Below are 22,863 nucleotides of genomic sequence, written 5' to 3' on the forward strand. Positions count from 1 at the left end.
ATCTGGACACCACTAGGCAAAAAAGATTTTCAGTTTTGTCTGCTAGAGTCTATCTAAACTCTAAAGCTAATGTGTTACAAAACTGTAAAAGGAAAAGAGTGAACAACCACATACATATACATCTCTGAAAAAGGACAGCATGTTTTATGAAGAAAAAAAGACTCAGCAGCAATAACTCTATTCAGAAGACAGCCCACTTACTGGTTTTAGCACCTCAGTAAAAATATCAACATATAAAAATTCAAGCTCTTCTATATTTATTACAGTAGTTATTCTTGATGCAGCACACAGACACCTTTATAACCATATATAGAAATAGTCTCTGTCCTCAAAATCTACCAGTCTAAAACAAGAAGAACAGATAAGCACAACAGGGGCTTTCCCAAAGCTGGTATAAGAGGCGAGCAATAGTTGCAGTGCTTTCAACTAGATCTCAAACCCCGTTTACAGAAACTGAAGTGTTTAGATGAATTAAGTTGCTCCATACTCCTTTTCGCAGAAGCAACCTAAACTTGATAGTGATAATTCATTGTAGTCCTCTTCCTTTCAAAGTTACTGCTCAAGACAAATCTTCCACTCCTGCACAAGTAAACCCATAAAGGATGCAGGTGAAATAACCTTGACTAAATCCAACTGCCTTCTTTCGGACAATTATTGCCTCTTCTGGTTACTCTCTCTTTTTTTTTTTTTTTGTAATTTGGATCTTCTAGGAATCAAGTAGAAAGCAATCCAACTTTCTCATTTTGAGGAAAACCATTACTGGTGTTCCTGTTGCTCCTATTTTTGAAAAGCACAGCAGAGAACTGTCTAAACGACCTAATCTCTCCTAATGTCGCACAACAATGCTGAAGGAGAAACACAGTATTTTCCTCTATAAAGCAAAGGTCTACTAGAAAGAAAATGAAAAAATTATATGGACCAAACAGATTTTCTGGAGTCATAAATGAAATAACTTTATAGTCATGTTAACGAAGTATGTCATTTCTAATCAAAACATTTCCATTCTTTGGTTGCCAGAACATGAACATAAACGCTCAGCTGATGTGTGTGTGGAAGTCAGTCACAACACGTGTAACTCTCCACAATCTCACTGGACAAGGGTGGGAGCTATTGCTCCAGTCGCCAAAAATAATCTTTTGGGTAAAACCACATCTGCTTTTCTTAATATTGTGGTTCAAAACTTAAAGTGCCAGAATGTTATTTTTTAAGATTCAGAACGCTTTATTCACAACACACTTAGTCTATTACTGTCATTGTGTTATGGACAAATGAAAATGCAACAAAAGTCACAGTAGTCAGAAACATTCTCAACAATCCCCAAAACTATGATTCTTTTAACAATTAGCTTATCTAAATGGTAAAACTGTTTTTTTTTTTCTCCCTCCCCAAAGATGGCAGGACACAGTATTTTAGACAAACCTTGCCAACAGGAACATTCTTAACGTCTTCCACAAACACAACTTCCCTCAGAGACCACTGCTCTTCATTCACTTTCTCCTCCTCTTTTGGGGCAGGAGTAGATCGTCGTCGCTCTAAGACAAAAAAGTAATTACCAAAGAAAACACTTGAAATATTTAATGAAAGTATCGAAACACAATGTTCAGTAAACACCAAACCCTCCTCCCAAAAGAGTATCAATGTTGAAACCCAGAAATTAACAAGAGGTTAACAAGAATATGACTTTAAAACCACCTGAAGTCAGTTACCTACCAGTATAACATGCCACTTCAATGTTTTTCAATTAGACTAGAACTAATAAAGCCTATCAGATAAACAAAGCTATTTTTAAGGACATTTAAGCAAAATAAATTGAATACAAGAAATGGTTTTGGCAGGGCTCAGATATTCATGCTCTAAGTAACAAAACTGACATTGTGAGACCCTTCATTCAGCCTGGCTGCAGTGCTTTGTATCACCCTTGCAAAACCTCGGCTTGTTCGCTACATACGGGCTTTGGTAAGCAGCTACAGAGCAGCAAATGAGGCAGAAAATGGCTATTTGGGCTAACAGCAATTGCAATACAGTTAGATTTGCTGCAAAGACATTATCTGAACAGTAACTGTGGTACACTCAAGATCAAATTTAAATAAGTAACGTGGCTAAATTAACTTTATCACCTGAGTTGAGTTTCTGTACTGTAATTAATATTACCAACATATTTAAAGTAAGAAGAAGAGAACTTCTAACTGTGAAGTTAACTTCAAAGACTAGTTCAAAATCCCAAGCAAAACTACAGTCAGTGAAAAATTACAGTTGAAAGAACTGCAAAGAAGCAGCAGAGAAGACTCTACTAGTACAATTAATTAGTACTGCAGATCTGACCATATGAGACTCTCAGTCACTTAATGAGATCATTTCACTCCCTAGGCAAACACTTCTTAAAACTTCAGTACATGGACAATTAGAAGAAACAGGAGCACAGAGAAGATTGTAATTAACCCTTTATAAATGTATGGGTTTAAACAGAGACAAAAGCTTAAGGGGTCAGTTACGTGAATTCTAATAAAGTCTACATTTAGATTTTAAGTACAACTTGTACTATAAAACTTCTCTCACTGCTTTTGTATGTTAGTAAAGAACGCCTAGGTTTAGACATTTTATGTAATAGATGACCAACTACTGCTTTATGCACTGGCACAGCAAGCTGTGCAAGAACAGCTTAAACTTAAAAGGAATTTTCCAAAGCAAGTTCAACTTCTGGGCTGCAAAGAAAATCACTATCACATTGCAATTAAACATAAACAACTTTATCTTGAGACTCAATCACCTCCTGAAAAATACTTTTGATTCTAAGAACTAAGAATGCTTGTTATGTTATGCTTGCTTAGATACACCTTATATCAAAGTAGTCACCGCTTACACTAATAAGTTTAAACTTAACACTGACATCTAAAGTCTACTACAAAAGCCTTTACCTATATTGTGGTTCAGGCTGAAAGACCAAAAAGGATTTTTAATCAGATTCTGAAATTAGTACAGAATCTTCATAGAACTGCCTTCTATGAAAACTTCTTATCTTCACAAATATTTTATGTTACTACGAGCTACATGTTACTTACTATATGGCATTGATGCACTGCTCGCTATTGAAGACGCATCACTACAAGTGGAAGCTGGGGATGGCGGAGGACCCATCTCAGTTTTCACTGGTTCCTGTTTGCTTTCAGGTCTAGAACAAAAAGCATTACTTAGAACGAAGAACGAAAAACGTGAAATCTTTTCTGTGATAATGGACAAAGTGTTAGTGTGCCCCAGCCACTTTTTTTCGCTTGGTTTGGGGTTTTTTGTGGTTTTTTATTGGTTTGTTGTTGTGTTTTTTTAAAAAAACTAAAACCAAAACCAATACTTTAAAGAAATAACCCCTTACTTGGGAATAGCTATCCTAATTGACAAGGCTACGCATCCAATGTCAGGAATGGTGCCGTGCTTCTTAATCAGGGATCTGAAGACACGAAGAACTATTAGCTTCATACAGTAACCTGAAACTCTAGAACTGCTAAACTTTTTCAAGCTTTTCTTGAAATGTTTTTAATCTGTTTTAAGAAACATTTAATTGGCAGTTGTCAACCCAATCATTTTTTTCAAAGTATGACAGGGCTGACGCAGGTCTCTCAATGCCATGAAGAATGGCCAGAAAACAGTTACATTCTGTAACAAAACCACTTCAGTCACCCAAATATAAAAATCTTGGAAACTTTATGAATCACTGAAGGAAAGTCTTCATTTAATATTCCTTCTGTATTTCACATTTCCATTGTGGTTTCACACAACTGAGATGCCTTTCCTGCAGTGAACATTTATGCACATTTAACAGAGTTTGCAAGAAAGCTAGAATCTTGCAAGGAAGGCAAAAAGTTCCATCTGATAAAAACCTGACCTGTTGTCTTCTCAGTTTTTAATCGATTGCTAAGTCAAGAGTATATCAAATAAGTGTTCTGAGTGTATGTGTTCTCAACACTTACTTTGCCTCAGTAGTTTTGCTAGCTTTCTCCATGCTTTTCAAGCTCTCAGGTGACCGAAGCTGAAATCGACAGCTGTCGTTCATGTTCCAAACAGATTCCATTAAGACACCCACTTTAGGAATTCCAGCACTGATTGAAAAAGCAACTGCTCCAGCATGATAGAGGGGGTTATTTCTTAAACACACCTACAGAGAGAAATTTTATTTCTATGAGAACAACAGATTATGCTGAGGGACATCATATATTGCATGCATTTTCTTGGTGACATATGCAGTAGTCAAAAAATAAGAAAACTTATGGAACCCGATGAAGAAAGTCAGCATGATGCACTCTGCACTTTGCTAGGAAAAGAGAGGCTGTTGTGCAATTCACAGATGAAAGCAACACCTTTAGCAATGCAATCAAACCTAGACCCTAATATTGTAGGCACTTAAATGCCAAATCATTTACAAAGGTATGCGTTCTACTGAGAATCATATTTCTATCTTTACTTTCAAAATACAGAATCAGTAGGTAAGTTAAAACAGAAGTACTTTGTATGAGTACAGCTTGACCCTCCATGTTTGCAGCAATAATCACACTTGTAAAACAATAACAACCCTAACAGGACACATCAATTTACAGTCATATAATTAAAAGATACGATGTTAATACCAAATTTTTGATACAACTTTTCTGCATAACAAGAATAGAATCCTATGAGTTTTGTTTTGTTGGTTTGTTGTTTTGGGTTTTTTTTTTTTTTAGAACAGGATGTAAGCTCATCATATAGCACTGCAGAAATGCCACTTGTGACAGTTGCACTTGCCTGGGTTCCAACGGTTATGTTTGGCATAGAGGAGATACCAGCACTAGACTTCGGCTTTTTATTTTTTGCTCTGGCCTTTTCTAGCATTTTCTTCCTTTGGCTGAAAGGAACTACGCCCCTGTGGAAAAAAACATAACATTTTTTAAAAGGCTATGAAAAAAAGGCTTTGTTTATAACTTTAAACATTCTATTCCTTCTGTTTGATGTAGTCATGATCAAATATATAGGTCTCTGGGCCACGGTTTCCAAAATCACATCTTTTTCTATACTCAACCCTACTTTCCAAACCATGGGGCTGGAAGGAGGAAGAGGGAGAGCATGTAAGATGTCACTCCCAAATGGCTTTCCTTTAGTCTAAAATGCTTCAAGACCCCTGTTGCAGCCAGTACACTCCAGTCACAGCTTTTCAAGCTGTGGCTTGTCCCCTCTGTACTTGAAGATATTTTTCCCATGACTAGTGATAATTTCCGTAATTTGCAGTCATTGGGGAAACAGGATAAGCTTTTTTGTTTTTAAATTCTAAAAGCCTCACTTTGTCTCTGGGGACATAGCTGAAGGAGTCTAGGACTTATGACAGGCTTAAGCTGCAAGAGGGGAAAAAAGGACACTTCTTTTGCAATTGGATCCACTCAGTTTAGCTGAAAATAATGCCTACGTACACAGTTAAGCATGTTTATTATTTTGATACTTCATGTTTTAGCCAGTGGGTTATAGAGTTAGATGCTTTTACTTGAAAACTGCCTTCATGTTAAGTAAAACATGAAAAGCATCAGTCCTGTGCAACGCTGGAAATGGAAATCCTGTGCAGTGTGCTATAGACCATTGTAACTAATGTTATCAATAGTAACAGAAGCTTCTGTCTACATCAATCTGATTAACATAAAAATCACCCACTGCTGACATTTAACCCTTTCCAGAAAGGTGAGGCTGGTTAATAAATAAATTGCTTTCAAAAATTACATATAAATGCTAATATGTCTTTTTATATATTGCAATGATTATTCTAAAAGCAGCAAAAAAGGCAGGTTTTAATAGCCAATCTCCAATGTTATGGCTTATTAGTTTCTATACTAAGAGTAATTACTCTGAGGTATGTCAGCCATGACATAATATAAGGGTCAAGAACCAGAGAGCTGTAATTTTGAGACTGGGGACTAGAAGTCAGAATAAAATACGGCTGTGTTTAAGTTTACAAGCCTAGCTACAATTCTAAATTCTAATAACTCTATGGAAAATATTTAAGTAATGAGAAAGCTGTTTCATAGAATCAATTTTCAGTGCTCTGATTTCCAACTTATCATCAAGTATTTAACTCATCCATGCCTAAAAGCTACTTGAGCTTTGGGCATGATATGTAATGCAACAACTCCTGACACACGGACAAAAATAATGCATCCTGACAATGCATCAGTAATATTCAATGAATTCACTCAAATTAGAAATTAATTTCAGAGCTTCTTGGGGAGCGTTATTTTGAGGTTTGGAGGATTTTTATTTTAAAATAGACTTCTTAATTATCAAATTGTTAGTTAAAATATTTTAAGTCACATTTCATATTTTACAATGTTTAAAAGCATTATATTTTAACAAGCTCCAGAGGGAGCATCTGATGTTATTTTGCCCTTCTTTAAGATTTGGATCACAAAGCAACAGACCAAATCTTCCTAACAGAGCCTGACAGAAGAACGTGGACCTCATACATGGGTAAGTTTGTTCCATATTTATAATCTAAAAAAGGCCTGAAAGGCATAAAGAATGTTATTTTCTGATATTGTGTAATACTGATACATTTGAGTGCTGAAGCATTTATGCGCATCTTCTAAAAGAATAACCTTATTCTCTTAAAGATGTTATATTTGGATACAAAAGCTTTAAGCATTAAAGAGAATAAATACACTTTAAAAAGGGAACCTAAGTTCAAAGTGCAGAGTTTCAGAACTCAGCACAACTGTAGTTCAGTAGTTTTGCAATGCTCAGAGCCAAGGACGTGAAGACATCCAGTGGATCTACACTGTTCTACATAAACACAGTAGTTACTTACCACCAATACAAGTTGTTCTCTAGCTGAGCACATGTATAAAGAGCACAACAATGTAAAGAAACAATTCTTTCTCCCTGAAGCTCTGAGTAGGTCTGTGCAGTGTGTTCTAATTTAGAAGCTACGGAGCTTAAAGTTTCATCTACCCACGTAGCAACCTAAGGGAGAAGGGAAAAAGAAATGAAGGAGGTAGGGGATAAAAAGAAAAGTTGAACCTTTAATGCAATTTTTACTGGTTTCAAAAGAGAATTTAAAAAAAAAAAAAAAAAAAAGCATCCAAAAAAAAGCAACCAAACACCAATGACTCCCTTTGGGATTTTATCCCTTACATTTTCTTTTCCCAGAAAAGACCTTTTCAGGTTATTGTTTTCCCCCTCTATTTCCAGCCCCCATCAAAACCAAAAAAGGTAAAAAAAGTACAGAGAGGTCTCATAAGAATACTTCAACATGTGTATGTATTTTACCAAATCAGTTTCAAGTTCACTCTTAACTGGGCAGAAAAGCATATCCAGATAACTTACTTTACAGCATTGAAAGCTTCTATGGCTGTCCTGGTTTGAGGTAAAACAGAACTAATTTTCTGTTCAGTAATTTTACTTTTCCAGCTGGGACTCTTGTAACTAACTAAGCTCTGAAATTAACAGCATATTGTTCAGAAACTGTTCACTCTCACAGTGATAAGACCTGATTATACCAAGGAATGGTATGCAGAGAGGCCCCTGCTTATACTTATTGCTAGAACAACCAAGGTCAGGCAAATTTGTTCTTTGCCCCATTGGAGGGTTGGAAGCGGAAAAGCGTAGAGGGGTCACACCTGTGGGGAAGGAGTGGACAGGACAGGTGACCCAAACCTGACCAACAGGGTATTCCATCCCATCCACATCATGCTCAGTATAAAAGCTGAGGGATCAAAGGGTCAACTCTCTTCCTTCAATGGCCGACCTCCAAGGAGGACCCTGTCTGTTCGCCTGCCTTTGATCCTGATCCAAGCATTCCTGACTCCAGATCCAGAATCCGGCTCCCGTCCATCACCGAGTCCAGCCTGGGACTTTCCCCTGTGCCTGCTGGTGATGTGATCATCATCCTGGGACCTTGATATGGTTTTGTATATACTGTACTTTTTTTTTCCTTTTCTTCTTATTATTTATTACTTCATTATTTATCTATATTTTCATTAAAGTAGTTTAGTTTTTTCTAAACTCATAAATCTCTTTTCTTCATCTCTTCTTCTCCTCCCTTTTCCTTAGAGGGGGGAGGAAGGGGCCATCTGTCCTTATGATTGGTCAATTTGGTCAAAACCACAACAATGGCCTTGGTTTTTCTAGTAAATCTATACAGAACATAAACAAACTTTCCTAAACTAGTGTCAGTTTCTACTGTAACAGCAAAAAGTCAAGTATTTCAGCTAATCAGGTAAAACCAGTATCATTTAACTGTTTGAAGCTGTAAATCTACCAGATTTTTTTTTAACCTTTTTGCATTTTCACAAAACACCACTGGGTTTCCGTTTTGTTTTTACATCTGTATAGAGGAAAAGGAGTGGAATGAATAAACAAATTAAGTACTTTCTACTACCAATGAAGCAGAAGAATCAACTTCTCTGTATTACACTACGAGTAACTGAAAAAAAAAAAAAGCTTTGTCTAATTCAGCAAGCAGCACAGGTCTCATACCTTGTTATTTTCAGTGGCAACAGTTGCTCTAATACTATTTGCAGAAAGGAGCACAATCTTTTCATTGGTTAATCCCAAGAACATGGCTCGTGGATGATGTAGCGAAGGATTCTTTGGAAACAAAAAAAAATATTTTAGATATTCAAAGCATATAAATCATTCTGAAGGTAAGCATTTAGAGATGTACAGTACCTGTGCATTTCTGTAAGGCTCTGATTCACTCCACTTCCATTGATAGAGTTCTCCTTTACTGCTAACAGCCACGAGCTCAGAATACAGAGCTCCAATAGAAATAAACTTTGTTCCATCCTACAAATACAGAAATATGAAGTCTAAGAGAGCAATGTTACAATTGTATATATAAATGCAAAAAAATGAACCTGTAACTGTTTTTTTCAGAGTTCCCATGAAAGTTGAACTTAAAAATAAAGATACATCCAGTTTGTCTCAAGCTCAGCATGCCCTCAAACACACACAAGAAGCATTATTGCTTCTGACAGAGTGAGGGAAGAGAGAAATAGAAATTGTTTTCCTGAAATTTAGCAATATCACGGCAAGTAACACAGACAGTTTATTAAGAGCTTCCACAATATTTTAAGAACAACACAACACTGCTCACAGAATTAAAGATGAGATGATCTCTTGACTTCTGGCATTTAAAAAAAAGTTTCCCCCTAAAATTCTGGCTTTTTGAAATGAATAAAAGAGCAACATAACTTCATGAGAATAATTAGGAATGGAATAATCTTCCAACTACCTGAGAAATCAATTATCAAATTCACTATCAATTAAACAATTCTTATTGTTCACTTCTGAAGGTAAATAACTGCAAACACGATCAAGTTTATAAAAAGAAAATAAAAATCAGCATGCTACATGTCATATTAATGCATCATTATTATCTGATATACTGGAAAAGCTTCTAATTATGGGTTATTCTTCCTCCTCCACCCTCCCAACCCCCCCAGCTTTTCTCCTTTTTAATGTTTTCCCAAAACTAATATGGCATCTTTCTACTACCAAGATAGTACCACTTTGCTCAACTGCTTCATCCTGTACCTTGCCCAGATCTCAGGGGCCTGTTTTCCCCCCCTCTTAGATTTGGCTGTATGTCAATGTCGTAGCAGCTACGCAGCAGTTACAATCTCCCTTTTTCAAAGTTCCAGTTCCCCTCTTGCATTGAAACAAGTATCAAACTACAGACTTGTGACTTTGAGTGATTCCACAAAACAGTTACTTCTGTTTACTGAGACAGTCCATTCCCTGCTTCTCAGCAAGTGCAGCTATAGGACAGACATCATCTTTCTAAACTTCTTTACTGGTAACAACTAAAAATTGCCTTCCACTTAAGGGAGAATACAGCTTTTAAAGAATGAAAAAAACAACACAAACTGGTATAAAATCAAATGATGTATTCTATGGCTACAAATCTGAAAGACAGGTGCATGATAACTAGCCATCTCTGTAGCAGTTATGTCCCAGATCAGCATCTTTAGCTGCCTCGTTTAGATTACGATATACCACATTTAAGTGTTTCAGCCACCTGGTGGGAAACAGAACTCTTGTCAGATCATGAAGAAAAAAGCCCACCATCCCATACATTTATCTGAATCCCAAATTGAGAGGTTTTTTTCAGCTACAGAAGTTTAAAAGTGGAAACATTTTTAGTTTCATAAATTGGATTCACACCTTTTTTTTTTTTTACTATTTTCATGCCCAGAAGTGCACATTTCAAGAAGTGTGAGTGTGTCCTTGAATAACACAGGATTTAGCAGATCTCTTACCAATAGCTCTAGATGTTTACCAGTATTTTGGAAAGGGAGGGAGAAGGGAGGGAGAAGGGAGGGAGAAGGGAGGGAGAAGGGAGGGAGAAGGGAGGGAGAAGGGAGGGAGAAGGGAGGGAGAAGGGAGGGAGAAGGGAGGGAGAAGGGAGGGAGAAGGGAGGGAGAAGGGAGGGAGAAGGGAGGGAGAAGGGAGGGAGAAGGGAGGGAGAAGGGAGGGAGAAGGGAGGGAGAAGGGAGGGAGAAGGGAGGGAGAAGGGAGGGAGAAGGGAGGGAGAAGGGAGGGAGAAGGGAGGGAGAAGGGAGGGAGAAGGGAGGGAGAAGGGAGGGAGAAGGGAGGGAGAAGGGAGGGAGAAGGGAGGGAGAAGGGAGGGAGAAGGGAGGGAGAAGGGAGGGAGAAGGGAGGGAGAAGGGAGGGAGAAGGGAGGGAGAAGGGAGGGAGAAGGGAGGGAGAAGGGAGGGAGAAGGGAGGGAGAAGGGAGGGAGAAGGGAGGGAGAAGGGAGGGAGAAGGGAGGGAGAAGGGAGGGAGAAGGGAGGGAGAAGGGAGGGAGAGCAGAAGCAAACACAACCAATTCTCTTTTATACCCTGATAGGAAGATATAGTTAAATTAGTTAAATCAACAGAGGGGTTGGAACTAGATGATCCTTAAGGTCCCTTCCAACCTAAACCATTCTATGATTATGAATATTTTGCTCTGGAGGGCATTTACCAACACAGCACAGAAGTAGCATGAATGCTAATCTCTGTCATGATTAATACTTGCCATTGTATAAATACTGCATATTCTGAGAAAGAACCATCATCAGAAGCAACTGTAGTCTAATGAGATGCCTCTTTACTTCATCAGCATAAATGAATCTTCAGAAGTTATTTGGCCTAATGCCTCGAAGTTAAGTATGGAAAGCAATTAATTTTTGATCCAAGACAGTATCATTATGACCTTTAATCCTGCTAATATGTTTTACAACTTCCCATAAACAGTTTTATACCACAGGCTCAACACTAAAGGGAATTGCCATTCAAAATTTCTCTATCCCTTCCATCAAAATAGTGATCTAAAAATTAAGACAATGCTACACACACCTCCATGAGGCCATTCAAAATACTAATGGCATAAAGTATGGAATTAGATAACAGAACAAGTTAATTCCATATAAGATGCTCAATAAAGACTGCAATAATTGTCCTAGGGCAGGATCTGCTGAGTTTGTAAATAACAAAAAACCTCATCCAGGAAAAAAAACACAACTCCTAATTTAGTAACTAAGTTGGAGGGCCTGGGAGAAGAATGGGGTTAAGAGGAAAAACAATCCTGAAGTAGTAAAAAGTCAAAACAAAACAAAAAACACAACAGTAATAACAGCCATAATAATGTTACCAAAACATAGCAGTGGAAAGAAAAAAAGAGGTGTTAGTATTCCAAATCTAAACTACATTCATTCTCTGACACGAAGACCTCTGAAATCTCTCTCTACCCAAGCTAGAGGACTCTCTCATTCTACCAGTATGGCAAAGCAAGGGGGACAAAAGCTGCCAATTTTCACTGACACACAATTTCAATGTTACTGGCTAAAAAAAAAAAAAAAAACAAAAACAAAAAACCAGAATCACACTTTAGACATAAAATGTCTGGTTGGGTAAGCAACTATTAAGACAAACATTCTTTTTAGGTATCTTCATTTCTCAGTTTGAATGCCCAAATGAAGATGAGAGCAGCCAAAGGTCAGCTACTGTAAGCAGAAATAAGCCTCTAAATTCACCTCCCTCTTCAAACTCTCTACCTATATTTATCCTGAAAGGAAAAAACAGACACACAGAAAATGAAAGCGTGACATATCAAAACATCAACCTCACAGATACTGCAGACAGACAGAAAACTGAGTATTAGAAAGACAGCCGAAGTCCATAAAATTTGGTCTAACAAACAGACAATCACTCTTCCATTCCTGGAAAGTTTTTTTGGTTTGTTTGGGTTGGGTTTGGTTTGTTTTTTTAAAGTGATTTCCCCAAGCATCTAGGTAATTCATAAAGAAAAGGACTACATATACCCAGCTAGCAACAGAGAGCTGGTGTTCCTATTATTCTTATGTCTCATTGGGAATTACTTCTTGCCTTGAAAATGGAATTAGGGTTACAGAGAAAAGCAGCTATGCTGAGCCAAAGCGATTCTGAAGGAGCAACCAATACTCACTGAAGTTATTGGTCAATTCAAAACACAACTGCAAATAAATACCAACTTTCACTGTTCTTGCTTGAAAGTCCAATCCACTCAAACAGATTGTATCTCTGGGAATAATAATGCTAATCAAAAAAAGGTTTCCTTCATGAAGGATAGTTTAAATTGTTTCATGAGTTTCCTATTGCCTACTAAATGCTTTGAGGACCTAAGTGAAAAAAAGAAGAAAAAAGAAAATCCCCAAACCTCATGATCTATCTTCAACATACATGGAGAAGAAAATTAAAGCAGTAGTAACAGAAGTGCAGCTATGAGGGTGTAACTAGTTATTCATGATTTTCCTAAGTGCATAATAAAGAGTACGCTTTATTACATTATCTCACATAAACTGAGATGTGATATTCAAAAGGGAAACACAGAGTATTTGTTCGAAAAAAACACATCTATTACAAAGCATGCAAATAAAATAGTAAAAAAAATTCAATACCTTGTCTGGCCACCACTGCAAGTCTTCTCCTAAAGAAACAGGACTTTGAACAGGTGTATTCTTCTTGTCCAGGTTTGGTTCCCCCTCCTTACTTGTAGAGCCTCTTTCATTATCAAATGAGGCTCCATCAAGCCACCTTCGTTCACGCAAACGTAAAACGGACTCACGTTCACGCAACAGCTCAGAGTCTCTCTCTAAGGGAAGAAGGAGAACTGGTATGCAATTGGGTCACACCAGTGGGATAAAAGTAAGCCACTCTCTAGTAAAGACCCTTCAGGATGCAACTAACAGCAGTTAAATCTACTCACACAGATAAATTCAAGTCCTGACATGCAACATTCAATACATCAACCCTTTCAAGCATATGTACTTTAGAATTACTAAACATAAACATAGGCTAGAAATAAAGAAGTCTTACAGTTTTGTGCACTATAAAAAAATGCTAAAGCATTTTCACTTACACCGTATGAGGCCAAATACATTTAACATTACAATTTAAGTTTTATAGTACAATATGCAGAGTTTTGTAGTATTGTTTTATCAATGTAGAAACAACAGCAACAAAAAAAAAATATCTAAGTCTATATAGTCTGTGGGATATCTTGATGCAAACCGAAAAAGAGTATTTATTAGAGAGTTTCACAACTTTCCCAAAAAAACAGTAATTTGAAAAGGTTAAAGAAAGCAAGCATTAAAAAAAGCTCTCGTATACGTTTGATAATCCAACCCCTTTTGTTTAAAGCAATATTCTGTAGGACTGGATTTAATAACATAAAGTGTATCTGTTTTGAGTAGATCAAATGAAACTTTTCAAGAATCAGACAAGTTTTAAAAAGGATCCTTGTAGGAAAATGTTCCTTACCAAAATGCTTCCCCTCCAATTGGCCTACAAACTGTCTAAAGCCAGTACTCTGCAGTTCGCTCATGCAGATAAATTTTTTAAATCAGGTAATCAAACTAACTTTCCAAGAGTCAACTATGCATGGAAAATAAGGATTATAAAATTCGTGGTAACGTCTTATATAGAATAACCTTAGGAAAGGAAAAAAAAGGAGGAATTTAGAAGGAGTCATGTCAGATGCTGAATATTCGTACATGCACATAATGCATTTAACCCATTAAGTACTTCACTTATGCTCACAAATATCAACTGGAATTACATTTATGAGATGACCACATTATTATATCGTAGTTTCAACAAATTACGCCAAGTCTTGGGTCTTTTGCTGCATTAGACAAGTGCGAAAGTTTTTACAGAAGCCAAACGCAACAGCTTGTCTTACAGATACATTTCATTAAGTACTCTACTTATTTTCTAGCTAACATCACACTGACCCCTGACTAAATTTTGTAACTGGAACTGACATGTTCAGCAATTAATACACTAAAACACGTTCATGAAAGGCAACAGACCTGTACTAAGCAAACAATCACAGCAGAGGTTGGATTAACAGTTTGGAAATACTCTAGGCATTTGCGCAACAGCTTCAAAAAGATAGGAAATTGCTGCATGGCCTGTTATAAATCTTTTAACTGTGATATGCTTAAAAAAAAAAAAGAAAGAAAAAATGCCTTAACACTGCTCAAGGAGTTTTTTGGTTGTTTTTTTTTTTTTTTTAATCAGCTGCCAATAGTTCTCCTTATCCAACTATAAAAATGCTTCCAAAAAGTAAAATTTAGATTTCTTCTGCCTCCTTAGTACCTAAAGTTCCTCATTCCATAAAGGTAACTTCCGTCATGGAACAATTAAGGAAATGTGAAGAACAGTGAACAAAGAGCAACCCAAAAAAAAAAAAGAAAAAAAAAAGTACAAAAAAAGATTAAGAATGCTGCATGTCATCAATCGTTACTCATTTTTGAGCCAAATTAAATATTTGTAATGCAATCAATATATTAGTAGGTACTTACGCTACAGTTTAAAATAAACTTACATGCAAAAATTATATAACAACTTGCAACACCAATGATCAACAATTAGATTTAAAATACATGACTATCAAAGTTCTGCAAGAACTTACCTGCTAATATTCAGAATTCGTTAATAATTTTGATAATGAGTAACAGTCTATTTGTCTACTCTATATTTGACAACATATCACAGTCTACTTTCACATTAAATCACAATCTAAACCACCAGTGTGTACTATCACTAGCTTTTTCCACAGCAAACTACTTATTACAAAGAAAAAAGGTGCAAAATTACCTCTGGATGAGCCTAGCCTGGAAAGTGATGAGCGCCGAAAGGATGGATAACCAAAGTAACTAATATCTTCTGAAAACATAGCATCAGCATCAATAATGACACTTGGGTGAGCAGAATGTATGTCAGCATCCAGAAGAGACATAAGATCCTCTATAAGAGGAGACAAGGGTCTTAAGTGAATAATCAGCTACTTAAAACATCAGCTAGAGAGACCATCAACTAAACAAATATCAAAACAAAGAAAACCCCCTATCTATTAATTGAATTTCTGCTCTTCAGATTCACCAGTGCAAACTCATGTGCCTCCTATGCAACCACATTTACAATCGAGCTTGGCGAACAAGCGAAGGAAACCAGCCTCCCTACAAGAACTGCTCTGTCCCTTCTCTAACCACAGTTCCCAAACTAGACTTGCCCAAAACGCATTTTTCTGTGACCCAGGAATTCAAACTTTAGCCTGACACTGAAAGAACAAAGCACTAGGGCAAGATAGATACATATACATACATGTGCACACACACATGCACGTAACGCAGAACTCCAGAGACGACCTAGAATTAAGGGAGGACAGAATTGGTGTTGAAAGCTGGCCTTCACAAAGCCATGGCTTTGATGTCAAAGACTGTACGTTCTCCATGGAACGTTTTTTTCAGAGATTGACGTGCTTCTTTAATTGACAGGCTAGTAGCAGCTCTCAGAACAAAGCTTTAAAAGGTACCTACATTAAGAACAAGTTATCTGCAAAAAGTACCATTTTTTAATATCATGCAATTAAAAAAAAACAAACCACAACCAAAACCAAAAAGATGAACTCCCTAGCTTATATATTAGAAAACTTGAGCTTGTCTGAATTACTGATCACCACCAAAGTGAACAGCTTCCTTCCATTTACTAAACTATAGCTACTATCCACACACAAAAGAGGCTACTGAAAGTTCATGTAATTTATTGAAGTCCAGCAATATGGACTGATAAAACAATTAAACCTGACTACCACCTTGCTGCTACAGAAAGGACAGTCCTATTTCCCTCCTTCATCCCTGTGGTAGGTACCTCCTTGGGGCAAGGTGGGATTTCTAAATCTACAACTAGAGCAGTCACCTGGCTTGAAATAGTACTTCACAGGGTGTAGCAGTAAGGTGGGAAGCAATCTTCAAACTGGCTTAACTGGGTAGTCAAACAGAGCCACAAAGGTGGTGTCTCACCACATACAGCAAAGCTGAATGGACCCTACTGCTGCCAGAGGAGAAGTTTTGCCCCTTCCCCAGCTTTCAAGCAAACCTGACTGAAAAAATAATCAGCCTCCCCAAATTAGGTTTCAGCTAACCCATACAGGCATACAAACCTCACCACCGTGCAAGGGAATGAATGGCAGGCTGGCTCCTTCTGGCAGCAGGACAACCTCGCCTGCTTAAACCACTGGTGAAGATAACGTAAGGCTACACACAGAGTCCCTCCAGGGAACACAGAAGGAACACGCATGATTTCAACACATCCAGTTCTCAGCCTCTGCCTCATAATAAGCATCAAACAAAACAGTGGCTAGAAATGAAGGTTTGAAGTTAAATAAAAGTATTCTTAACAGTAGGAACTGATTATTTTGGGTCTTTTCTCAGTGTCTGGAATGAAGGAGCTGGGGAGGAACACACAGGAGAGTGTATCCAAAAATGCAGAGGAGCCATAAGTCCACACTTACAGCCAGAATGAATTCACTTAACTGTTCCACTTACTGCTACTGAAAGTGTTACAAGACTTTCACATCCCCGCACATCAGACTATTCATCCTTAAATTTCTAGACACTCATCTCCAGGAAACGTAACACGTACCAACTACAACCAGCTGTCCCCAGAAAACCAGAGCTGTAACTAGTGAGTGCTGTGGATTTCAAAGCAAGACCTGCACAAGTGCTCTTTGCATTAAGCAAGTAACCCACTCAAGTGTAGCCCGTGCTTCTAAAAGCACACCATTTGGGACTCAATGGTTCATGCAGTACGTTTTAGGAAGTCATTCGTGGCAGGCTGCTTGGAAATCCTAGTAAAAAAAAAAAAAAAAAAAAAATTTTTCGAAAAAATCTTCTGTGAGGTGGCACGCTGCTTGGGAAATCTAGAAAAAAAAAAAAAAAAAAAAAAAATCTGTATTTGGCAAACAGGCTCTGTCTTACTGAAACACTTCAGATCACTCAGAGTGGCCTTATCCTGCCTGATAATTTATCTATTTTCCACTGGATTTCTACACCTCACCTTAAGAGTGTCAACTTATAAGTACCAGACTTTAAGAGCTGGAAACACAGCTGAGACTCTGTTGTATCTCCCAATATTCACAAGCAGCTCCTCTTTCCTCCTCCCACAGCCACCATGACCATCTTTTACTACGTAAGCTCCAACATCTCTAAGGTCTAGCAACTCGTTTAAAATTTTTTTGGTCACTATCCAGCCAAAAATAGCAAAAACCTTTGATCTCTTTTTAGGAACAGGATTGGCTAGTACAGAAAACAACTCTCCAGCCTCATTCAAAATGGACAGTATGGGTTTTTTAAGGTAGGCTAAGCCAGAAATCCTCTTGACAAACAAGATACTCTTAACTTGTGACAGCTGCACACACACACACACACCTCCTTCCACCACGTCAGGCATCTTGAGTTTAGCTGTATTTACAAAAAGGAAAGTAAAAATTCAAGCCTTCAGACTTAAGAACAAAAACTATGTGAGTTTTGGCGAAATATGCATTAAGACAAGTGAGGAAACTAAGCCTTTTCTGGGTAAGAAAATTTCAGCTTCAAAATGGATTTTAATTTTCTTCCAACATTTCTGCAAGAGATCCCCCTTCTTCTATTTTCTATTTGAGCAAAGGTGCTAAAACCAGTAGGGATAGGAGAAAAAAAAAAAACAAACACTCTATGACTTTTTTTTCTTGTTCTTCAGAAAAATCCCATGGATGATATCATTCATCTCTTGTGCCATGTTAGATCAGAATCAGACCACACTGTTTACATTTAGATGTGATAATTCTGATCAACCTATTTAGGTAAGAAAGTACCTATGATTCATTAGTAAAAACCATTGAAAATTTGATGGAAAAGGATAACCAGCGCAGAGGGGAAAAAAAAACAAAAAACAAAAATCAAACCACACCACCAGCCCAACCCCTCCAATAAAAAAAGCAAATTTCAGTATGCACGTAAGCAGCAATTCAAGTACTGAGAAAATTTTTATTTTCAATGGTTCCATGCGAAGCATTATGACTGGATTCATTAGCTGAAGGTGTTGCCTAGATCAATTCCGATCTCAAGTTGAGCTGGCATTAAACCTTTTCCCTTAAGGGGGTAATCATTAAGTTCTCTCCTCTCTTCTCAGCTGCATATTTTTATGAAATATTCAAGAATTCAATGTCTGCAGTATCTCCTCTTTTTAAAGTTTGGATTAAATTGGCAGAACTATGACAGTGAAGGGAGAGAAATAAGTATTTTGGTTTCCTAGGAAACCAGACTCAAACAGAACTCGAAAACTCACTTCTTGATCAGATACATTTATTCAAAACATTGCCCAACTTGAAGTTCATCTGAAAAAAAAAAAAAAAAAAAAAAAAAAAAAAAAAAAAAGCCCACAAAAAAAACCCCACAAAGAAAGAAAACCACACCACACCAACAAAACCACAGAAAAAAACATACACCTAATTGTTTTCCCCAAAGGGAAGCCACTGAATTGATCCTACGCTAAGTTCTGGTTCCCATCTCCCCTCACCGCAAGCCAACACACAAAGTACTGCTGCAATAGCAGCCCATCTCTCTTCTCTCCTTTTTTTTTTAATTAAAAAAAAATAAAAGGGATTCTTATACAAGCTTATCTCAATTCCAAAATCCAAAGTAGTGTGGATGTTGCCAAACCTATGTTTCACAAGTCCCACTAGCAAGAATCCACTGTATCATGCAGATATGGAGCACACATGCACAAATCTGAACTACACAAACAACAAAATATGTTAACTTCTACAGAATCTCTATACAGAAGATTAACAGAACATAAAACCCAGAAGCAGCCTCAAATACAACTTGATAGGAGCTGGAAAATTAATCTAGACACTTTCAAGTCTTTTCTATGCTAAGAGATCTTGTTCTACGCAGTTTTTACCTTGACTATTTTCCCTATGTACTTCTTATATATCAAATGAACCCACATTCCTCTCTGTTAACTAGCATAAAACAGAAGAAACAACTAGATTAGAGAAGTCAAAATCAAAGTACACAAGGGTCCAAAAAAAAAAAAAATACCCAAGAGATACTTATTGAAGTCATTCTGTACAGAAAAGTAAAGTTCTGCTCTTCACTTAAGACATTTTTAAAGAATCTGGGAAGATCTGAGACATGTTTTCTGATACCTTAAAAAATTCAGATGCATAGTGTTCACAACACTAACTGGAATTACCACAACTGATATGTTAATAAAATTATGATGTATTAAACAAGAATTCATTAATTTCACAGTGGTTGGAAAGTATCTTTTTTTTTTTTAAATCAAGTGTAAGTTACTCTTGTTTTTTTAAAAAAGCTTCTCTGTCTTGGAAGGCTTAGAGGAGTAACCCCTAAATTTAAGGGTCACAAAGCAGCAGACATGCAGAAGGAAGAAAGCAAAAATTAGCATATGCTTTTAATCAAAATGCAAGAGCCTCAAAAGTCCCGAGGCAAAAGCAGTCTTGTCATTTGCTTTTTTTGTGCTTGGAAGGAACAAAATCAGAAAGCTTTAAAGCATAATTAAAAAAAAAAATAGAAAAAGTAAAAGTTCTTTATCTTGCAGAATGATTTATAAAAACCTGACTAAGCATTAAATGCATATAGCATTTATCAGTTATCTACAGTTTTCTTTTATGAACACTGATGCTATAGTTCCAAAAGCATCCAGGGGCAAGATAACAAGTGAAAGCAAGAAGAATGCAAAGTTTCTAGAGCAAAAGACTTAAAAGAAGAAGAAAAAAAAAAGGTTCTGCATAGTTCTGAAGGACCAAATGTTGGTATTTTTCCAGAAAGCCATAGGTATGTTTCTCTGGCCATCAGGTTCTCCTGAAAACCAGCCTGCATGGTTCTGTGACACAAGCGAGGACTGGTAATTTGTACTGTTTAATGTACCAAGAGTAGATTCATGACAGCACTGACTAGTGTTCAGCTACTTTTCCTACTGTTTTGATCACATTCAGGTATCAAATTTATACATTTATGTGCAAAAAACTTATTTTTGCCCATAAAGTTGAAATAACTTAAGACAGAGAAGGCACAGCATATTCTACAAACTGCAAATTACATCTTTGAAGACCGGTGTTAAAACATATCAAGTTTCATTTCAGTTGCCATTTCCACGTCTTTCCCCACAAGAACTGGGGAAGAGTTAGCCCAGTTTCTCTGTGGGGTAGAAGGACAAAAAAATACTAATATTAGGAGGTTGCAATCCCGTGTAGGAAAGATGAGTCTAAACAGAGGAGAAGCTTTAAAAATTAAGCCAAGGACAAAACTGTTTTCTGGACAGCAAAACTCCGCGTACTACTTTAACCTATCTCAAACACAAAAGGCTCACGGGCTGTAGCACAGGCACCCTCAAATAAAAGTTACCAGGCACAGGTTGTCAGATGGTCCCTATTAACTGATCCTTATGATCTCAAGGGGTACTAAAAGAACAGTTAGTGCTGTAGAAAGCTGGTTAGTATGGTTAAAAGGAACTTCTACTGTAAATGATTACTAACAGGGATTTATCTTCTGAAGGCTGGTCCTGGAGGAATGCATTCAGGTATCCTTGGAAAGAGTTAGGAGAATTTACTTCCTCCAATGCATCTGTCTAATGTTACTAAGCTGATCACTAAAAAACAAGACTCAAATTATTAAGATTTCTCACTCCTTTCACCAGAGGATTCTTGATTCTACAGCAACATAAAGAAGCTTGACAGATGCAACTGAAACTATAAGAGGCAAAATGAAATACAAAGCCTTTGCTGCAGAACAAAAAAAACCTTTGTCTCATCACATGATTGACAAGATAAAGATGGAGGAAGCCCATGAACCTTCCTGGTGAACCAGATGAGCAGAAAAAAAAAAAAACATTTATTAGAAAAATATCAAAATGTCATTTTGACACACACAGAAAGAAAAACTAATATGCAGTCAGAGTTTAGATGTGTTCTTTTCATGCAGTGCACCTCACACAAACATTAGATTTTGCTGCTATGCTTTCAAATATGTTTACTCAGCAAGAAAAGATTATCTAAATTATTTTGCCAATGCAAAAGGAGATTTAAAGTCTTTTATAAAAAGCAATTGCATGGGACAGACAGTATTTCAAAAACAGATGGACTTCAATTACACATTTTACCAGTAGAGCCAGAATATTACAGCATTTATGAGGGGAACTCGAGATGAAGAATAAAGTTTCAGTCTGTCTGTAACAACTGTAAGCTGTTTTGCCCTCACTTGAGGCAATTTGATTTTAAAAAAGCTGCATAATTTTTGCTCTAAAAACTGCTGTATCTTAAGAATATATGTTAGTAGTAAAAAACATGCAAGTGACTAGAAGGTTTCAGAATTAGCTTTTATGAGCAAGCCACACAGCAGTCTCAGCATCTGGTTGAGCAGCAAAATACAGATGTAAGTAATGCTGATGTTACAAAGCTCAGGATCCTAAAGAAGTAACTTTCACACCACCCACAAACACTGTGAACAGTTATTCTGCAATGCCTAACCTCATCCCTCAAGACATCCCAGTGCATCTTTAGACTTTGCTCCTATATAAGCAAGAACTGTCTTCGCTGCATACCTCGCACAGCACGGAGCACGCTGTCAGTGCTTAAATTCAGAAAAGTAAGAACACGCTGGCATTTTCTTATCAAAAGTTGCAGGATACAAACCTCCAGGAAGATACGATTCACTTGCTGTGTCATCCCCATCATCTCCATCTTCATCATCACGACTCAACAAATTATTTACAGCAAGGTTTACATCAAGATTTGTTCGCTGGAGTTCCCGAATAATAATACTTCTGGACTTTCCTTGTAAAACAACTTGTGCCTGTAAGAGCAGAGTAAATGGGTTACTGGTCATTCTCAGCTCATCAACCACCATTCATAAGACAAGAATGCTTAATTCTAAAAGAAGTCTAATAAAAACCAAAAGTCAATCACATACATACAGACAAAGGCTCACATAGATTTTACATGGTATCTTGCGCCAGATAGTCAACTTTCTATCACTTCAAATTAGGCCACTGAATACCAACTTTGGCACTAAATTTTCTAATGGAATCTTAGAATCTACTTCTTGAAGTGCTTAATGCTAAAGCAAAAATCTGTCTTTGAGAATGTTCTATATGTTTCTATAAAAGTGTTTAAACTTACTATATCAATTAAGAGTTTCGCAATCAACTGTTTCTTCCAAAAATACACCTCAATCCCAGTCTTTTTGACACTGGATTCTCTTTGTGTTTCCCCTTACTTCCTGTTTTTCTTATCATTCTGTTTCTAAAGACTTATCTTCAGCAGTTTCTGCAACATTTCGATTTTTAATAGCAAAGTGCAAATGCAGAAAAAACCTTCCAAACATTAAACAGATGCAACAAATGTACAAAAGCCAGAAGCATCCTGGTCTATTCCACTAACCCTAGGACTCCCAGCATTTCAATTTTCCAGTTAGGCTACACTCTACTGAATGCCACAGAAGATGACATTGCAAACTGTGTGAAGAAGGTAAGAAACCAGTATT

The 22,863-nt window shown here is 37.0% G+C and overlaps 1 protein-coding gene across 2 annotated transcripts in view; it reads right to left on the reverse strand.

The window, feature by feature from the left end:
• Positions 1-22,863, reverse strand: part of UBR5 (ubiquitin protein ligase E3 component n-recognin 5) — a 70,465-nt gene that overhangs the window by 41,060 nt on the left and 6,542 nt on the right. Inside the window, exons 6-15 of one of the 2 annotated variants that reach the window (XM_014965362.1) lie at positions 22,014-22,173; positions 15,131-15,280; positions 12,928-13,121; positions 8,674-8,790; positions 8,482-8,592; positions 6,812-6,966; positions 4,771-4,888; positions 3,963-4,147; positions 3,060-3,169; positions 1,420-1,532 (exon numbers count right to left, since the gene is read on the reverse strand). In XM_014965362.1, coding sequence (XP_014820848.1) covers positions 1,420-1,532; positions 3,060-3,169; positions 3,963-4,147; positions 4,771-4,888; positions 6,812-6,966; positions 8,482-8,592; positions 8,674-8,790; positions 12,928-13,121; positions 15,131-15,272 — 1,245 coding nt within the window. In that variant the 5' untranslated portion in view covers positions 15,273-15,280; positions 22,014-22,173. Of the gene's footprint in view, positions 1-1,419; positions 1,533-3,059; positions 3,170-3,962; positions 4,148-4,770; positions 4,889-6,811; positions 6,967-8,481; positions 8,593-8,673; positions 8,791-12,927; positions 13,140-15,130; positions 15,281-22,013; positions 22,174-22,863 lie in introns of both variants that reach the window. The other variant, XM_014965361.1, reaches the window with a different exon arrangement.

This window comes from Calidris pugnax, unplaced genomic scaffold (genome assembly GCF_001431845.1).
Source record: "Calidris pugnax isolate Ruff unplaced genomic scaffold, ASM143184v1 scaffold41, whole genome shotgun sequence".
NCBI lineage: Eukaryota > Metazoa > Chordata > Aves > Charadriiformes > Scolopacidae > Calidris > Calidris pugnax.